The sequence below is a fragment of the Temnothorax longispinosus genome, chromosome 10, assembly GCF_030848805.1.
Source record: "Temnothorax longispinosus isolate EJ_2023e chromosome 10, Tlon_JGU_v1, whole genome shotgun sequence".
Lineage (NCBI taxonomy): Eukaryota > Metazoa > Arthropoda > Insecta > Hymenoptera > Formicidae > Temnothorax > Temnothorax longispinosus.
In genome coordinates this window covers 999,405-1,016,752 of record NC_092367.1, presented here as the reverse complement: position 1 = coordinate 1,016,752, position 17,348 = coordinate 999,405, and the positions used below count along the sequence as shown (strand labels likewise).

The 17,348-nt window shown below is 42.1% G+C and overlaps 1 protein-coding gene across 13 annotated transcripts in view; it reads right to left on the bottom strand.

Moving 5' to 3' along the window:
* Nucleotides 1–17,348, bottom strand: part of LOC139820380 (protein turtle) — a 265,980-nt gene that overhangs the window by 5,911 nt on the left and 242,721 nt on the right. For 8 of the 13 annotated variants that reach the window (XM_071790578.1, XM_071790577.1, XM_071790583.1 and 5 more), the window contains 9 exons: nt 16,036–16,323; nt 15,385–15,794; nt 14,543–14,814; nt 14,108–14,280; nt 13,718–13,783; nt 11,982–12,062; nt 8,767–8,952; nt 8,303–8,530; nt 7,697–7,790 (listed from right to left, as the gene is read on the bottom strand). In XM_071790578.1, coding sequence (XP_071646679.1) covers nt 7,697–7,790; nt 8,303–8,530; nt 8,767–8,952; nt 11,982–12,062; nt 13,718–13,783; nt 14,108–14,280; nt 14,543–14,814; nt 15,385–15,794; nt 16,036–16,323 — 1,798 coding nt within the window. Of the gene's footprint in view, nt 1–5,266; nt 5,314–7,696; nt 7,791–8,302; nt 8,531–8,766; nt 8,953–11,981; nt 12,063–13,717; nt 13,784–14,107; nt 14,281–14,542; nt 14,815–15,384; nt 15,795–16,035; nt 16,324–17,348 lie in introns of all 13 variants that reach the window. The other 5 variants (XM_071790589.1, XM_071790585.1, XM_071790588.1 and 2 more) reach the window with 5 other exon arrangements.

Below are 17,348 nucleotides of genomic sequence, written 5' to 3'. Positions count from 1 at the left end.
ACTTTTACAAAACGAATCTTATATTTCTCTCATGTGTATGTATATTTTTTTGTTTTCTTTTTGCTCGCAAAATTTTGTTCCATTCTCATAGATATTGTTTTGCGCGAATCTTTTGCACTTTCTTTTGACTTTGATCAGTGAATAGCAATTGTGGATTTAGGTGCTCCGAGAAACTCGTCACCTTTTCTCCTCCTTCGGGTCCGGCAGCAAGGAAAGATGGGGGAGAGAGAATGTTGTAACACAACGATTACATTCACAAAACACAATATGTCGTGGCGATAATGATAAGAAATATAACGCTAAATAACCGAACGTTACTTTCTAGGCGGTGGTGTTAGGGAGCAAATAGATAAATAGTGTCTTATGGGTGTCGGTGGAGACGCGTTTCACCGTCGTTACATTCAATTAATATCGGATTCAACGCGAAAGTAGAAAGGCGTCTTGAACGGTATACTGTTTCCTCGTTTAGAAAAAGTATCACAAGAGATAACAGAGACACAGCGAAACATGTAGAAAAATGAGGCACAAGTATATATGAATCAACCGAGTGTTTCGCAGTAAGGAAATCGCAAATAATGGCAACGCGATGGACAAACTGTCATCTACGTGTCGGCAGGGTAATTTTTGTAAACGTAAGCGCGTCGCGAGGTTCGATTAAATAATCCGAATGTGAATTTTTATACATTATATGTGTATTGTATAATTTTCGTTTTCCTGGAAACACTCGATCCTGTGAAAGAGAAGTAGAAGATTGTGGCACAGTCGAGTTAAATTATAAAAGTGCGGAGACTGTCGTTGAAATCAATTACAGGTTGGATTTAAGGACGGGAGGTCTAACGGGTCTAAGTGTGTATGTCGACTTTCAACGGGCCGAATGGGATAATGCAACGTGGCGTCGTGAACGACTAACAGGTGGACAGTCGAGAACAGTGGGTATATGAGTATATATGTGGATATACAAGTTTTCGCGCGGCCGCAACGAGCGCGGCTTACCTATCTCCGCCTTGCTTATTGCCGCGTGTTCGCGTGTAAGCGTGAGAGAGCGTGTCTGTCTGTTTATTGGTCATCTAGAATCGACAAACTGAAAACAATCAAATAACACAAGAAGCTTGAATTAGAGCTCCGCCGTGGCCCGTGCGCGCCGCAATAATCGTTGCAGCCCGTACGTGCCATATGTACGCCGTTGAAAACTTGGTGTCGCGCAAATCGAAGTTTTATTCGATTCCTCTGACAAACGTTTCTTCGATATAACGACCAATTCATCGGCCGGCTATTATCGGATGTATACGAATATTGCTTTTTGCATCTATGACGAAATATGAGGCGATACTCGTGTCACATGCGATCTGTGTGGACTATGTATGGACAGAGAATCTTATTGGATAATATTGCGAGAATAGCATCTTGTAAGAACTAATGTTGTGAACTAATACCGTGATGTGACGAGCTAAGACGTGATTAGATAATGTGAAGCGGTATGGTAAGCCCGGCATTGGCTAAAATGTGCTTCGAATTCTTCAGATGTTTTTAATATGGACTTATCTTTAATTAGAAAGATATTATAAACGTTATGTGATCATTAAACAACATGCACCAAACCGGATTTTAATGATCTAGAAATGTACAGCAAGCTACTGGATAATCTTTGTAAATAGATCAATTACTGGTAATAAATTCTATCAGACGAATAAATTTAAACGTGCATATTTATGCGACAAGCTGTGAAAATATACCAGTAACTTCCTGCTACCTGCTTATGAAGTAAATTTTAATAGATGCTCAAAATAATGCATCTAAGAAAGAGAAATGTTCATTGCGCGGTGAATGAAAGTTAAGAAAAGTAACTGTCATAAGGAAACTCGATGGTTATTTTAGTGAAGTACGAAACAAATCTCCGTGGAAACAATTTCGGAAGAAACGACGGATAGATGAATTGAAATAATATTCATCAAATGCGTAACACATCGAGTCGCCGCAAATTTATCTGCCAATTAACAATTAATTGAGTAGATAAGTGATAAATGAAAGCGTCGTCATGGTGGGAAGTTTTAAAGTCAAGCGATATAGTGATTTGTGATAGCGAATGAACGCATTAACAGGATAATATACCTCTTAGTGTCATATTTGTAATAATAATCTGGAAGATAGTAACAATTAAAATGTGTAAATATGTGAAGATATTTAGAAAAATGAGAAACTTTTGTGACATACTTTGAAAAGTATTGCAATCATGTTGAGCGCTGTAAAAGCAAAAGAAATATACAAATGGTAGTTTAACGTTAATAGAAATATAAATCGAAACTGAATATGAAGAATTGCAAAATAGCGAGTACAAACGCGACAAAGAACACACTAGCGATAAAAAGATAGTTAAGCTTATAATATGAGATACAAAAGTTTAAAAATCTCTAAAGAAAACACAATAAAGTTTCTGAATTATTCAATAGGCGCGATCTATCTGAAAGCCAAGATTTGAAAGCAATAAAATATGATCGTCTTTCATTTGAAAGATATTAAAAACTATTTAAAATAATTACCGTAATCTCTCTCATAAAAATTGTTTTCGAGAGAGTGAAGACTGATCAAATAGATAATGCACCTCTCGAACATATTGCGCTCCGCGCAAATTAGTTAATGATGAAAGAGGAAATTAAACAGTACAAAGATAATAAAGACATGATATTAAACACTTTGTAATTTCGCAAAGGAAATAAGTATCATAATGGTGATTTTCACAGAGAAGCAATAATGTGAAGAATTGAACGAGGAGAATGGATTGAGTCAAAGTAGGAGGTAATAACAGTTTATGGTTCTTTAATAAGCGCGCGTGACAATGAATCCTATGTGGAACGAAGAAATACGTACACGCAATAAAAGAGCAATGAAATGAGTAAAGCGTGATAGAATGGAAGAGAGGCGGACACTGCGCTGGGGGGTTACTCCCGGTTCGTCTTCGAAATAGTACATAAAAGAAGCAACGATTGATCGATATACCGATGACAGTGAATATAATGCGAGAATAATACGTCGAGAAAATCGTAAAAATTCTTTCACAGATCGGCAGAAAAGAAATAAAAAAAAAAAGAAAGAAATCTACCGCCTTGCCTCGATCTTATCTATGTACTCCCTAAGGCCGCCGAACGAAGGTATTAGGGTACTGACTGGATGTTACTAGTGTGAACTCCTAGCTGTTTTGCCTGTATTGCAGATCTCATCTACAGTCATGACAATCATCCTAAGTAGTAGTAGTAGATAGTAGTAGGTGGTAGAGTAGATTAGTAGGTCCTAGCAGGTAACATTGCAGAGCTGTAGTCTCGCATAGTAGTAGGTAGTAGTAGCAGTAGTGGTAGTAGTAGCGGTAGTACTAGTAATAGTAGTAGTAACGGGCATGTGTGTCCCACCGGGCAAATTGGCGTTTCGCTCGCTCGATCGACCGAGGAGGATCGACGACTGACGGAGAATGAAATCCGATCGATCTGACAGTTCGTTCGATCGATCGACGGACCGCTCGGTACAGCGTGTTTATACACACACAAACACATATACGTATACCGTCGGCGGGAGGCATTATTTTCATGGTTCTCGGGAGCAACCGTGGTTCTTGGGTACGTAGTAAGTGGTGGTAATAGTAGTAGCGGTAGTAGCGGTAGTAGTAGCAGTAATAGGTAGTGGTAGTAGTAGCAGTAGTAGTAGTAATAGTAGTAGTGGTAGTACTTGGTTTTTTTCTGTGTGGCTAGCGGAGGTTAGGCTTACTGTTCCGCCTCTCTATGATAAACACGCTCTCGTAATCTCGATTATCGAGGTGGAGTGCGTGATGGTCACGATCACGGTTCGGGGGGGCCTGCTCGTGGACCGGCTCCGAGGTGGCAGTGGCGGGGGTGGTTACTTGCGTAGGAAGTGGTGATTGATGAAGAGGTTGTGGTGGTGGTGGTGGTAGTTGCGGATTCAACGGGCTGCAACGGGTCAGCGTCGAGACTGACTCGCCGCACGCGTTTAGATTTGTCGACCTACAGAAAACACAGAGAGAGAGGAGGACAAGAGACGCCCACGATTTCTTATCGTCTTGTCTTTCGTTTTTCTTTTCCCTTTTTTTTTTTGTTTTTTTTCTCTTTTTGTCGCAACGGCTATCTTGAATTGCCTGTCGGCCTCCTCGCGGTTGCCGTTTTGCGCGAGAATTGGCTTAGGGTCGGAGACGCAGGAAAATACGAAAGAAATAAAAGACAGTGGTAGAGATAGAGAGAAAGGTAGCCGGGAAAAATCCCTTCGTTGACTACAATCGATTGACTCTACTATCTGCCGGCGCTTTTCTTTTCAATTCCTTTCTTTCCCGCCTTTTGGCCGATAACGTTCGCGAACTAACACCTCCCTGCGCCCTTCCTCTCCAAAGTCTCCCGACCCTTGACGCTATTCTCTAGCTCGCGTCGCGGCTCTCTTCTGATCCTTGCTCTGATCGCGATGGTGCTTAGCACCGAGCATCATTTCAGGCCTGTATTCGTAGTCGTTATTTCGAGCTGCCGAGTCGACGAGCGCGCACCGACTGCAATCGTCAGAAGAAAACACGTACGGAAGAAAATTACGTTAAAGTCGATTTAACTTAACTTTAACTTCGTTAAGTTTTTTCGCGACTTCGTCAAAACGAAGCTGTCGTGGTCCCCGAGGAAATTAATGCGCTCTCCGTGTCCGACATTGTTGAAGCATTAGGGAATTGCAATCGTTGCTTCTACTCGGCATACAGCCCAGACACATGACCACGAATGCGGGCCTCGGAGAAAAAGACTTGGCAGTGGCTGAACCGTCCAGCCCGTTCTGGATATATATATATACGTGTAGGTATATAAACGTGCAATATCGATCTCTCTCGGTATAACTCTCAACAAACCGCGACCGCGACCGCGCTTTCAGTGAAAATTTGCGCGACGTTACGTTTCGACTTATCATGAGGGTGACGACGGATGATACATGATACGGCGGCATGAATTAGATACTTTCAAGGGTTATTCTAAGGATTGGAAACAATAGAACAGGTACACGCAAGGCGCAAGTATTAAGTCTAGATTATGGTAGCAGTCTCCCCCCACACTGAAATTCTATATTTACGACAAAATGATATGAGAGAGCTAGTCCGCTGTTTGCGCAGTGAAAAAGGATGACGATCGATATTCGTACATGTCAATTACAAAAGCGCATGCTTGGTCGCAAATTAGACGATGTAATAGTCGAGAATACAGCGTCATGACTGCGAAAATTCATTTTAACTCATAATTACACGTATATGCGGTTCAATTCGGAACGTCTTCGCAATCGGCTTCGAACCTACGAAAAAATCTGTATTAGATATCGTGCGATCGTACTTGGTCTCTGGTACGTTCGATCGATGGATCGATGTTTCGTATTGTGGAAGCGTAAGCGTTGCCTGTGCGTGTAAGTAAGGATAATACACGAAGGAACGGGATAAAGGAGATTGGATCTCTGTTAGCACCCTCACGATAAGCACCGCGATAAGACGCACGAGGAGCATTTTGAGACTCGGTACGGACACAGTACCGACAATAATTGCACTCGAGAGAATCAAGTATAAGGACAACGGTGCGGCTGATAGAAACGATGACAATGAACGATGGCTGGGTCGAATGAATTGTTTTAAAAGTCGTCGCGGGTTCGGGGTCGACCAGAAGCGAATAACGAAACGCGTATGTATATATGTATACGGTAAAGAGGTGGCGTCGCGAAATCAATGGCGAGTTACGATCCAGAATAGGCATCACTGCAGTCGTATTGTGGACTTTTGGATGCCGCGATGGAAATCATAACAGAGTCACAACTGTGTTTTACCCGCTATACTACACGTGCAGTCCGCTTGGCGTGAAATCACTAATATAAGCCGAACGCCCCACGCGCTACGCCGTGGCTCGTCTTTTTTTTTCGCTTCTCTTTTTTTTCTCCCGAATATCACGGGGGTGCGTCAAAAACGCGACGTGCGACGACGATCGCACGTCTGCATGTTTCGTTCTCGTTTCTTATTCGTAGCTTCCTTTCTCAGTGTTGTATGTGCATGTCGTTCCAGATCACGCGAATCGCGATCACGGCGATCCAAATCGAGCCGTCCTCGATATTTCGCGATTGCATAAAAAAACCAAGATTTTTCTCTCAAATTTTAATTTACTGAAATAATTGCAGTTGTTGCATTGTACTCTTCTATATAAGTTTGTCTTGCGCTTTTCAAACTGAACAAATATAATAGAGATTGCTGTTCTAAAAAATCTGTGCCGTTTCTTATGCGCAACTCTCGTTCCTTTCCGTATATTCCTTTCGTATTCCCACATCGCTAAAAAAAAACCGAGTTTCGGAGATGCGGGAAACGAATTGATTATCACGCGCGCAATTATCCATTGCAAACGATTCGCCGCGTTCTATTTGACTCGAGCTACGAGGTATTCGGTTCGATTCGGAACGCCAGATCGCACGTAAACGAGCTCGATTCTTTTGTTCATGCCTGGCGTGCACGGTGCACGCATGCACGCACCGCACGTCGTGTTGCGCGTGGGAGTGTCTGCGTAAATTACTTATCGATTATCGAAAGATCGTTTCTCCAAACCTCGTCCAAAATACCTCTGCTGCTGCGGTTTAGTCTGCCGGTTTAATTGCTACGAGATATATATATGTATATATACACATCTAGAAGCTCACAGTGTTATGTATGGCGCAAGTAGATCAAAAGAGGTTTCTGTCGTTCCTCGTTTCCTTAATCCCCCTCCGTTTCAGGGGGATAGCGCTTGTCCTTTGTCAAAGTGGATCGAGCTGACGGCAGGAGAGAGAATGGATTTCTCTCCGTACGTCTCTCGCTTAAGTCTCTCACGGTCGTATGTATGTCTTTGTAAACGTGTCGCTGGTACGACAACGGCATGTCATCATTACTTCCGATTAGCTCGTAAAATAATCGAGCGGCTGTTATTAATTTGAGAAGTGAAATTGCGAAAGAGGGATTATCATTAAAGCCATGGCTGCAAAGAGAGAGTCGTTGACGTAGGAGCGATACGAAGTATTTATATATATGAATTTTGACACATTCGGGGCAATATAAATATAGAAACGTATATGCGTAATTATATATATATCATATTAAAGGTGAATGTTCGAATATCTGTTGGCTAGAAGATTATTCGTGACAGGTTTCGTAAATGCTTGAGGTGCTTCGATCGCCTATTGCTTGTTAAGAGGGGGTGGAATGGACTTAATCGCTAGTTCTGGCTAAACCTAAATGATATATGTTTCTTTGAAGTCGCATTTGCACTTCGTGACGCGTTTCGACGGTACAAAATTGTCGATCTTCGTATGACCTGTTTTATCTTAATCAAGCGTTCAAAGATCTCTTTATCGGTCTCTGAAGAGCCGACGTTTAGAGCACTTTAATGCGTTGTCAGAATTCATCTAATTTATTGGTTGTCGGGAAATTATTGATTACATATTGGGTTGTATTTAGAAGATATTCGTCGCGATTATTGAATGGTTAAATTTTCTATACTTTTGCGAATCTCGAACTTTGATTGGCAGATGAAACAGATTTCCAGTGCAGCTGCGACCTCTTCGGTCTATTTGTCGTGATGATCAGAGCCTTTAGGAATGCTCCAAAGTATTAAGAGTCAAGATTCTTTTGGGACCTGAGGGGATAATAGTGTTTCGGATGGTAGACACTCACTTTTTCAAAGGCACTGTTCCCTGGGGCCCCTGCCCTGCGCCGTTCCTGGCGTCGGTGACCCGGCAGGCCACCATATTATACGCTGAAAGCAGTTCTACAATGTTACATAATTATGTTAAACATGAATGTTCAGATTCACAGGTGCATGCCCGGCGCCTGCGTTGCCAAATCGTAGCCGTCTCTTTGGCCAGTCCTGGGCACTGAATACAAATGGCTGCCACAATCGATACGAGTTTTTAGTTAAAAGTTAAAAAATAAGAGGGCCCAGGACGGACCAAGTAAGAGAAATAACGCACAATAAAATTAACTTATTTTACCTTGCTCTGTTCCGTTCCGAAAGGACGTAACGTGTGCGAATTAAAGCAGTTAATTAGCAGCTAGTAGATTAAAATTATATATCCATTAAAATCCAAACTATTTAACAAAAGTTAATTATAACTTCATTATATATGGCGTTAGTTTTGCGAGACTTTCTCTCCGAGAGAACGTTGTTCTCTCTATTGCGAAAAATTAACACAGAGACGACACAACCAGGAGCACAGGTCCAGGCGAATTGCGGGCAAAACGGTGTACGATACGTCGATAACGCCACGGGGCGTTTCATACCTTTCTCCTGTTTTCGTCTCTTCCGTTTATTGCATATTTTCACCGCGCATATGCTGAGGATGATGGCGACGAGGAAGAAGAGGATGCCGCCCACGACGCCCGCGGTGATCGCTTTGTGCTTAACACGAGCCGGCACGGGAAACTTCACCTGGTCGCTCGCGCCGTAATTCGTGGCCGAGTTGGCGAACACTTGGAAATAGTAGGTCCTACCACCGACCAGGTTCTTCACTGTGGGCGTTCGCGTTAAATGGGAAATTGCATGAAAGCCGGTACTCTCGAAAGTCAGTTCAATAAGTAATATATTGGTTTATATGAGTGTGTTTTGGAATTACTCGTACTCGGTGCTGAACGTCTGTCCGATGCTCGTAAGAAACTTTATGCATAATAATCGCTGCGATCAACAAGAAAGAGACAGAGAGAGAGAGAGAGAGAGAAAGAGCGAGAGAAAGGCAATAGGGTCTCACCTAAATAACTGGTCTCCTCGGGTCGTATTTGGCCCTTGTTGAGCGTTTTCCAAGGTCCGTCCGTCTTGTACTTGATAGTATAGTATTGGATAAGATGGGCTTTTTCCACAGGAGGTTGCCAGGTTATCAGGAAACCGTTGCTGATTTCCGTCACCGTGAGGTTCCGGGGAGTACCTGGCTTTGGTCCTGGCGATTTAAAATCACGCCGATCAGGTCGATCGGAAATAATAACATCGAATAAATTGATCCTAATAAACTAAACTAAGATAATATCTCGCATTTTATAGGTAATTTTTTAATCTCACGTCATTCATCGGTATGTTTTACCCTGTGCGCACGATTGACAAATAATTTCTCTAGTAATAAAATGGAGAGAGATTTAAAGTTGTGCGTGTGCGCAAAAAAAACCCCGACGTAGGGAAAGTTTCTTTGGCGTCAGCGAATAAATGTTGTTGTAATTCCAAAATAATTCCGGTGATGCACCGAGTTGCAGCGCCAGCGGAAAGCTTTTTTTGATGGAAACGTTAACGCCATTCTGACCGCAGCGACATTTTCGCATCTATCAAATCCGTCGGTATTCGCGCCATCGAGTTGTATGTCTGACTTTTTTCATCATCGCGTATCTGGGTCGACTGCGATATGTCGCTTGCAACGGTGAAAAAAAAAAGGTTTTAAAATTTCTTTGCATTGGCTGATATGAGCAAATGCGCTGGTATGAGCATGATGGATCAACTACGTTCATTTTGAGGCAGGGATTATTTTAAATATTCGTTATTTTCGTATGTATGTCCATAATGTGACAGTGGACATCCCGATAAATCAAGATGGACACCCTGCGAGCTCTGAAATGGCAAGGTTGACGCTCGTTATTTCTTTTACGTGATATGATAATAATGTTTTACGTAATATATATGATACGAAAATAAGAGTAAATTGGATATGAATTTATATGAATAAATCAGCATGTACTTCTGTTATCACTGAATGCGAAGTCACTAGGTCGGAATAAAATGAGTATCGGTGCAAATTCTTAATTGGATTAGTCGGACGTGAGATCAGCTTCTTTCATCACTTCTTACACATGTAATGCCACGACCTAATTGCTTCCGGCGTACACGCGTTAACCTTATTAACGTCCGAGCTGGCACCATTTCTTTCTTAGTAATAGTATGATTTCATGCTGTGAAGTGTGAATTATAACGTATGATCGTCAAAAAGAAGATACGTTGAAGTACGAGTGAGAAAACAGCTCGCATTACGCAAATAATTCGCACGGAGAAGTGCAAACGTTTTATTTGATTCCTGGTTTCCTGTTTTTTTTTTGTTCCGTCATATTCTGATTCACCCAATCTGCCCCACAGATTTATTCCAACAAAGCAAATATCTCGTTCCGTTCTCCCGTTTCCTTCCTATCAATTTAATGGCCGCTGTTCTGGAAAATATCTCGGCGGAATTTACGAAATTGCCGGAAATTGCCTTGTTGTTTCTGCGAATTGCGATAAACGTAAAAACTGTTTCACGATTGTTTGCTTTGTTGATTACGCAAACGATAAATTTTCTTATTATTAGTTAGTTACGATCAAATATAGTGCGTATCAGCAGCAGCTGTTTTACGTTTCGTTTAAAACACTGACGACTCTATCGAATTCCACGGATTTTCTGTACATTAGCAATTTGAATGACACAATTTTTAGCGTCATTCAAATTGATTAATATACCGTTAGGCTAACAAGATTGAATCGATGAGTTTTGGAGATCAAAAGAAAACACCCCCTAAATTCTCTCGTGGGACATAGTACATGAATTGATTTTCGTTCACCCCGATATGCATGCAGAGACGAAGAAATGAAGATAACAGACTTATTTTTGAAAAAAAAAAAACTTTTGTCTTTGTTGTGCAAGTGCGCTAGATAAACGTTTGCAATTATATAGCGTTTGGGCGACAAAGAACCTTTTCATGGTTTTTCACTACATAGCCACGCGAACGAAATTGACGTGAAAAAATTGAAAATAATCGGCAAATAGGCCGATTGATTTGGTCATGAAAATACAAAATTAGCGACTTGTATTGTTTCGAATATTTGCTTTGTAGATAAAACGTATGAAGTTATTTCCTTTCCCTTCTCCCCCTTCTGAATTCCATTACGAGTGCTTTCTCCCGCCTCCATCGAGCGAGAAATGCGAGGATTTTATATTTTATTAGTTTTGCGCAAATAATGGCTGTTATGCCTGCGGATAAATGTATACATACTCGGAGATTATATATATATATATAAATTTTGTTAAAAAATACACACACACACACACACAGTGCGGCATTATTAAATGAATGAATAAATTATGCTGCTGCGCGAAAATACAAAATTATAATATAAAGTTTTCACTTCAAAATGTAATTACGTATAAAAACTGCTGGACGCTGGAATTGTATTCTATTCCTTCTCTCTCTCTTTTTTTTTATTCACGTCACTATTCCGCCCAACGATCCAAATATGATTGAAACTCCGACTCGCGGGAGAGGCAACTAAAACTTTCTTGGGTTTATTCAGCTCCAAAGCGGAGTAGATTGTTTGGAACCGTCTGCTACGTGCAAAATGTATGATGTTATTTCCTGCTCTCCCTTCTGGAGAATGCCTTCCGTCTAGCTCTCTCTCTCTCTCTCTCTCTCTCTCTCTCTCTCTCTCTCTCTCTCTCTCTCGCCGGTACGCCGCGGCTAAGAGGATTTCGTTTTTATTTTCCTCTGTATCTTCCTCCGCGGTATGCCGAACTGTATGCGAGCGTGGGAGCGAACACGCGTTTCATTCTTATTGCCCTGTCGGACCGCTTGACACTTATTTTCATGTCCATCATAGCGTGTAATGGCGGTTAATCCCGCTCCCCTCCGCGCGAGACGGAAAGAGGTTTTCAGGAAAAAAATGAATTTTTACGCTCTCGACCTCTTCGCGACGCGAAAGATTCCTTCCTAAAGAATCTGCGACGAGAGAGAGAAAGAGATGGAGATTGGCGATATGTGTCGTCAGTGCACACATCAACCGTAAACAACGCGTCGGATGTGGGCGGGGTGAAAGCGGAGACGAACACTTTCGAACATTTCAATGGGATAATATAATAGCCGTTTGATAATATCACTATCAAACGCACAATATTAAGGATCATTTTTATGGATTCTATTACGTATAATATAAATAAAAAAAAAGATAGAAATATATGTATACCTTTCGGTCGTATGATTGGCGGAAACGCGGGGTTTCCTGTGGAATCAGTCGGTAATACGAGACTATTGTAATCAAGGATGTCTGAAATGAAAAGAAAGAAACAGAAAAACTTAAAAAATCAAGCAAAAACAGAAAAGAAACGAAATTAAATTGCTTAGAAATAAATAAGTCGTTATATATTTTGAGAAGCTTATATATTATAAGGCTGCAAAATAAGCTACTGTGGTTTATTTTCAGATTCTTATGAATGAAATCTAAGCGGACTCATTATGAACTTCTCTGCTAATCAAATTAGGGTTGATTTCATCAATGTCAATTAACTCCCGACTACAGCCTAAATATATCTTTTTCAACTGTAATATAGAACACAATACGGAGGATTATTCGAAACTTCATATCTATGTCCCGCGCGTGAGGTACTTTTTAATTAGATTTCGAAAAATAAAAATTTAACTTTTCTTTCATAAGTATGTCAAATCAGCCAACAAACTGAGATACTCCCTTACACACTGGTGGATAACAAAATTTTATTCTTTAATTTATCTTCTTGGCTTCGAATTACAGAATCGTAACGTAAAACTTGGGCATAAATTGTAGGAAAGTATAATACAAATTGTTTGTTGGAAAAGATCGACTCTCTCGAAAGTTGGAGGATTCCTGTGAAACTCGATGAATGTACGTGAAGCACGATGAGTTTTGGTACGCTTTTGTGTGGAGAGCAGTATAGAAAAAGAAAATTTAGTTAAACGTGGTTAACCAGCGTTGTTGAAGCCGGGCCCTTTGTCGGCGGCGCGGACTAACGAGCGAAGCCCCGATGACGATGCGGGCTTGTGCGTGGGGATATAAGCGTAAGAAGCGAAAAAGCGCTACAACGAGGAAAAAGATACAACGGGAAAGGAGTCAGATAGGCGAAAGAAACGCTTGAAAGGTAACCAGATAGAAATCCCTAGACGCCGGTATCGGGGATGCTCGAGGTACGGTGTGTACAAATGGAAGGCAATGAACCGGTGGATTCGAGGGAAGGAAATAAAAGCGGAAGCAGAATGAACGGCTCGATGGGTTTTCCGATACGATAAGTCGCCACGGAAGTCTCCGTTCCTTCTCTGCGTCCCTTTTTCTCGGTTTTCCACCGCTCCTTGCCTCATTCCGCATCCGCATTCGCTCTTCCCCTGGCCCTCCTCTGCCTCCCCTTTTCCTTATCTTGTCACTTTTTTCTCATTCTTTTTGTCTCTCCTTTCTTCTTTCCTTTTTTCCCCCCGCCTTACGGTTCTAGCCGACGAAGAAATCGCGCGCGACTTTTCGATTCGCCGATCGATACTCCGATGAGAGGATCAGAGCGGAGCGAGGACGAGAAACGACACCCCTCACGCATGAATTTCCTTTCGACAGTCATCGAGATGCCATTCTCAGCTTGCGAAGTGAATCGCACAATTCACGGATATTCCGAGATATTCCGGCAACCGATTGCGTTTTCGCTAGCTTGCGGTTTTAAACTAGCAGTAAAAATCGTCGATTTTAACATCTTGAAGGAACTGCACTATGTTACCCCCGATGCATTTCGCGCGTTTTAAATTTACGACAGTATATAAACATTTTATAGATGGCTTGCATAAAACGCGTCGCCGCTTTTTTACTAAATATTTTGTCAAGCTGATTTCATTTCAATTTTTCAATATTTCTCCCATTTTAACCGCGATATGAGTTTAACCGCAATAGTAATTTCGTTCAAATCTTACCACTTTGATCCGAAGAGGAGGGTTGATCAGGCGCGGAAGGAGTCGCCGACTGGGTCAGGGCAACGCCTTGGAGAACGCAGCGATAGATGCGAATAGTGAGAAAGAAATTTGTACAAATAGCAAAGATTAGTTTGTTAGTCGGCGAATAAAGTAGCGATTTGTTAGTTATTACTGGTTACATTAGCGTTAATGCTGATAAATATCCATAGTTAGTATTTTTAATAGATAGATACATGATTAGAGAGTGGCTCAATTACATACAATGTATAATATTTATTTTTAGATCATCGAATTTAGACTTTACGTACACTCTTTGCTCGTTTTTTACTTATTAAAATGAAAAACTTCAGTAGTCAAAGTAATTTGAACGCAATACGTAGTTTTCATTACCGAGCGTCCTGACTGTGATGACTTTGCTCAGCATTCCCTCGCCCAGGGCGTTCTTTCCGATCACTTGAAATTCGTAGAGCGTGCTAGGCGTGAGATTGTTGATCGTCACCGTTGTGCTGCCCGATGGAGTCACGGGGATTGTCTTCCATTCCGAAGTTCCCGATTCCCTATACCTGAACAACGGTGGCAACGAAAGACAAACGAAACGTTAAAGATTATTGCGAATTTCTAGAGTTAAACGCAAAAAATTTTATTGGTCCGCTCATAAGTGATATCGATGATAACGATATCACCTATAACGTGTGCCATACAAGTTAAATTGCTTTTAATATAGAGAACTGCCGTTTCCCCTTATTCGAGGCAAAGCAATTATTGTTCGCGTCGATAGAACGAACCTTAAATGGTAATACCTATCAGCTTATCCCATATACCCACCAGATAGTATAATCTTGTTTGTAATCGGGACCACCGGAATAGCCTGGTAACCAAATTAGCGTTACCGCGAATTGTGTGGCAGTGCCCGACACGTTGTAAGGTGCATGGGGTTGCGTACCCTCGACGATCAATTGCGTCGAGGATGAGATGGTGGCGACTTCGTTGAAGGCGACGCACTGATAAAATCCGAAATCCGCCCGTCGAAGGCTCTCTATGGTTAAATTGCCCCCGACGGTCTTCGCGCGACTGCGTTGGATAGGTCCGCCATCCCTCTGAGATAATTTCAAAAACGTTTTACAAAATTGTGCGACGAGACAGTTCCTCAAAAATATTTCTTAACGCTAGAACTATCGACGATTGATGTGTATCTATTTCTATTTAAGTATGCTCAAAGAGATCAAGGGAGAAAGTATAAATTGATCAATTTAATCATTTACATACTTAGCGCAACAAAAGTCATAGAAAATCGCAGAAAATACACCGTTTTAAATTGATAAAAAATTATAAATCAATAATTTGGACTGCTTTGATAGTTCTAACGTTAAATATAAATCAATTATTTAGACAACACAAATGTCCAAAAGATGTTTTTTTTTAATCAGATAGTCTTTTAACTTTTGTTATTAAAGATAGCTTTAGAAGAAAACAATTGCAATTGTTATAAAATTATAAATGGTAGGGAAAAGTAATTCTGATGGTAAAATAATAAAAATGCCCATTTTACCATCAAAATTATTGCAAACAGTAGTTTAGAAGAAGTGTATTTAAAAGTGATAAAAAGTTAAATAATGAGAATTTTGCTTAGAAAACTAAACAAGGATCTTTTCTATCTGAAACAGTACCCGATGCCATTGTATCGTTGGCCTCTGCGTTCCGTCGGCTTCTTGAGCGTCGCAGTGCATCTCGACCGTCTCGCCGACCTTCTTCGTGTACACTGGTTCCGGCTCGAGGGTGAAGACAGGTGGGTTCCGCACGAGGACCTCCATCGGACCCGAGCTGCCCTGCGTGCCCTGGGCGTTATAAGGCGTGCAGGTATATCTGCCTTGGTGATTCTCATTGACCCGTGTAAAGAGCAGGGAGCCGTTGTTCATGATAACGATGTCCTTCGTCTGATAAGGCTCGAGTAGGCGTTTATCCTTGGTCCAGGTCACGTATTGCAGGGGCGGGTTGGCTTTTATGTAACACTGGACCACACCGGCCAGACGGAACGGCAGGTACTGGACAGTGGGGGTGAACGTGACCTTCGCCGGATCTGAAATGCGCGAAATGCAGGATAGCATTAATCCTTCGGACGTTAATCGCATTAGGCTTTGCATTTGGAGCTTAGCTCAGCTTCGCGTTTTAAGCACACCGTTAAGCTCGGTCCTTAGTGTTTGGGACGTTTAGGTCTATTTGAGACATTTTTCGAATTTTAATTCCGTTTGATTTTCTAATGCGAAACTATCAAATTAGAATTATTACTAATTCGATTTACTAATTTAAACAGGTCTTACACTCGACGTTCAGATAGGCGCTAGCAGTCTGAGGATCGCCGATGCCATTAGTGACCTCGCACAGGTATTGACCGGAGTCATCGGCGCTGACGGGATTGATAACCAGGCTACCGTCCATCTTGATGGACACTCTGGTATCCAGGGCCGAAACCTCCGTGACCGGGGCGCCTTCGCGAAACCAGCGCACCGTCACGTTACCCGGAAGCGCCTTTGCCTCGCAGGAGAATTGCACCTTCTCGCCTTCCAGCTTCGTTTGATTCGTCGGCGGCACCATAATAACGGCTCCACCTGTAAAATCAATCAAACGTACGATTCTTATTGCGTAGCCTCGACTACGGAGCGAAGAAGATAGGCCAAAGAGAGGCGAGAGATATCGATTACGGTCACCGAAACCAAAAAGCGACCGCGTGTATTCCCGCAGCGGTATCCGTCGCATCTATAGAATCTGCGGTGGCGATTGACCGCTGATATCGGTTGTCTCGCTGTCAAAGATATCCCGGATGAGACAACAGCATGCGGTGCATCTGACTCGCCGTCAGGCAACGAGAGAAACCGGAGAGCGCTGTAGCGTCTCCATCGATTTTCGATAATGTCTCTCAATAAAAAAATAAAAAAAGCCGTGACGAATAAGAATGGGCGAAGAGCATCGGTTGAACGCGTGTAGCCACGAATTTGCCTTTCGCCTCCGCGATTTTTACGCCTCCGACTCTACGAGGAAGAGACGTTCAACAGGGTGCATTATATCTTCATCGATATCCAACGTCGTCCATGCCCACAGCCCGTCTCTCTCCGTGTATTCACGCCCGAAGAATTTCAAAACTTGCGGTTTCGCCTCAGAAAAGCGAATATCTCGCCGTATTATAGCGGAAAATCGATTTCTCGCCGCCACAAAAGACCGAGTTCCATCCTCGCCGCGATTCCGCGGCATTTTCCGCAATCCGATCTATCGTCATTCGTCGGGATTACGGGAGCCTTCATCTCCACGTTGCCAGACAACGGGTGGGGAAAAAGAGGCCTTTAGATCGCGACGAGCGAGCGTACGCGAAATTGTCGAGGAATTAGCGACACCGGGGGTTCATTGAAAGCCGTTGATAGGTCTGCTGAGGGAAGAGCTCGACGATAATAAAATCCGAACTCTATACGAAATCCCGAGCAGGGAGCTCTTTATTTTTATTGCGTCGCACGAGATTTTGCATACGCGCTGCAGGTTGCCGTACAAGAGAGAGAGAGAGAGAGAGAGAGAGAGAGAGAAAAAAGTTTGTTTGCGATTCAATATTTATACATCAAACTCTACGATTGTGAATTATATGGTT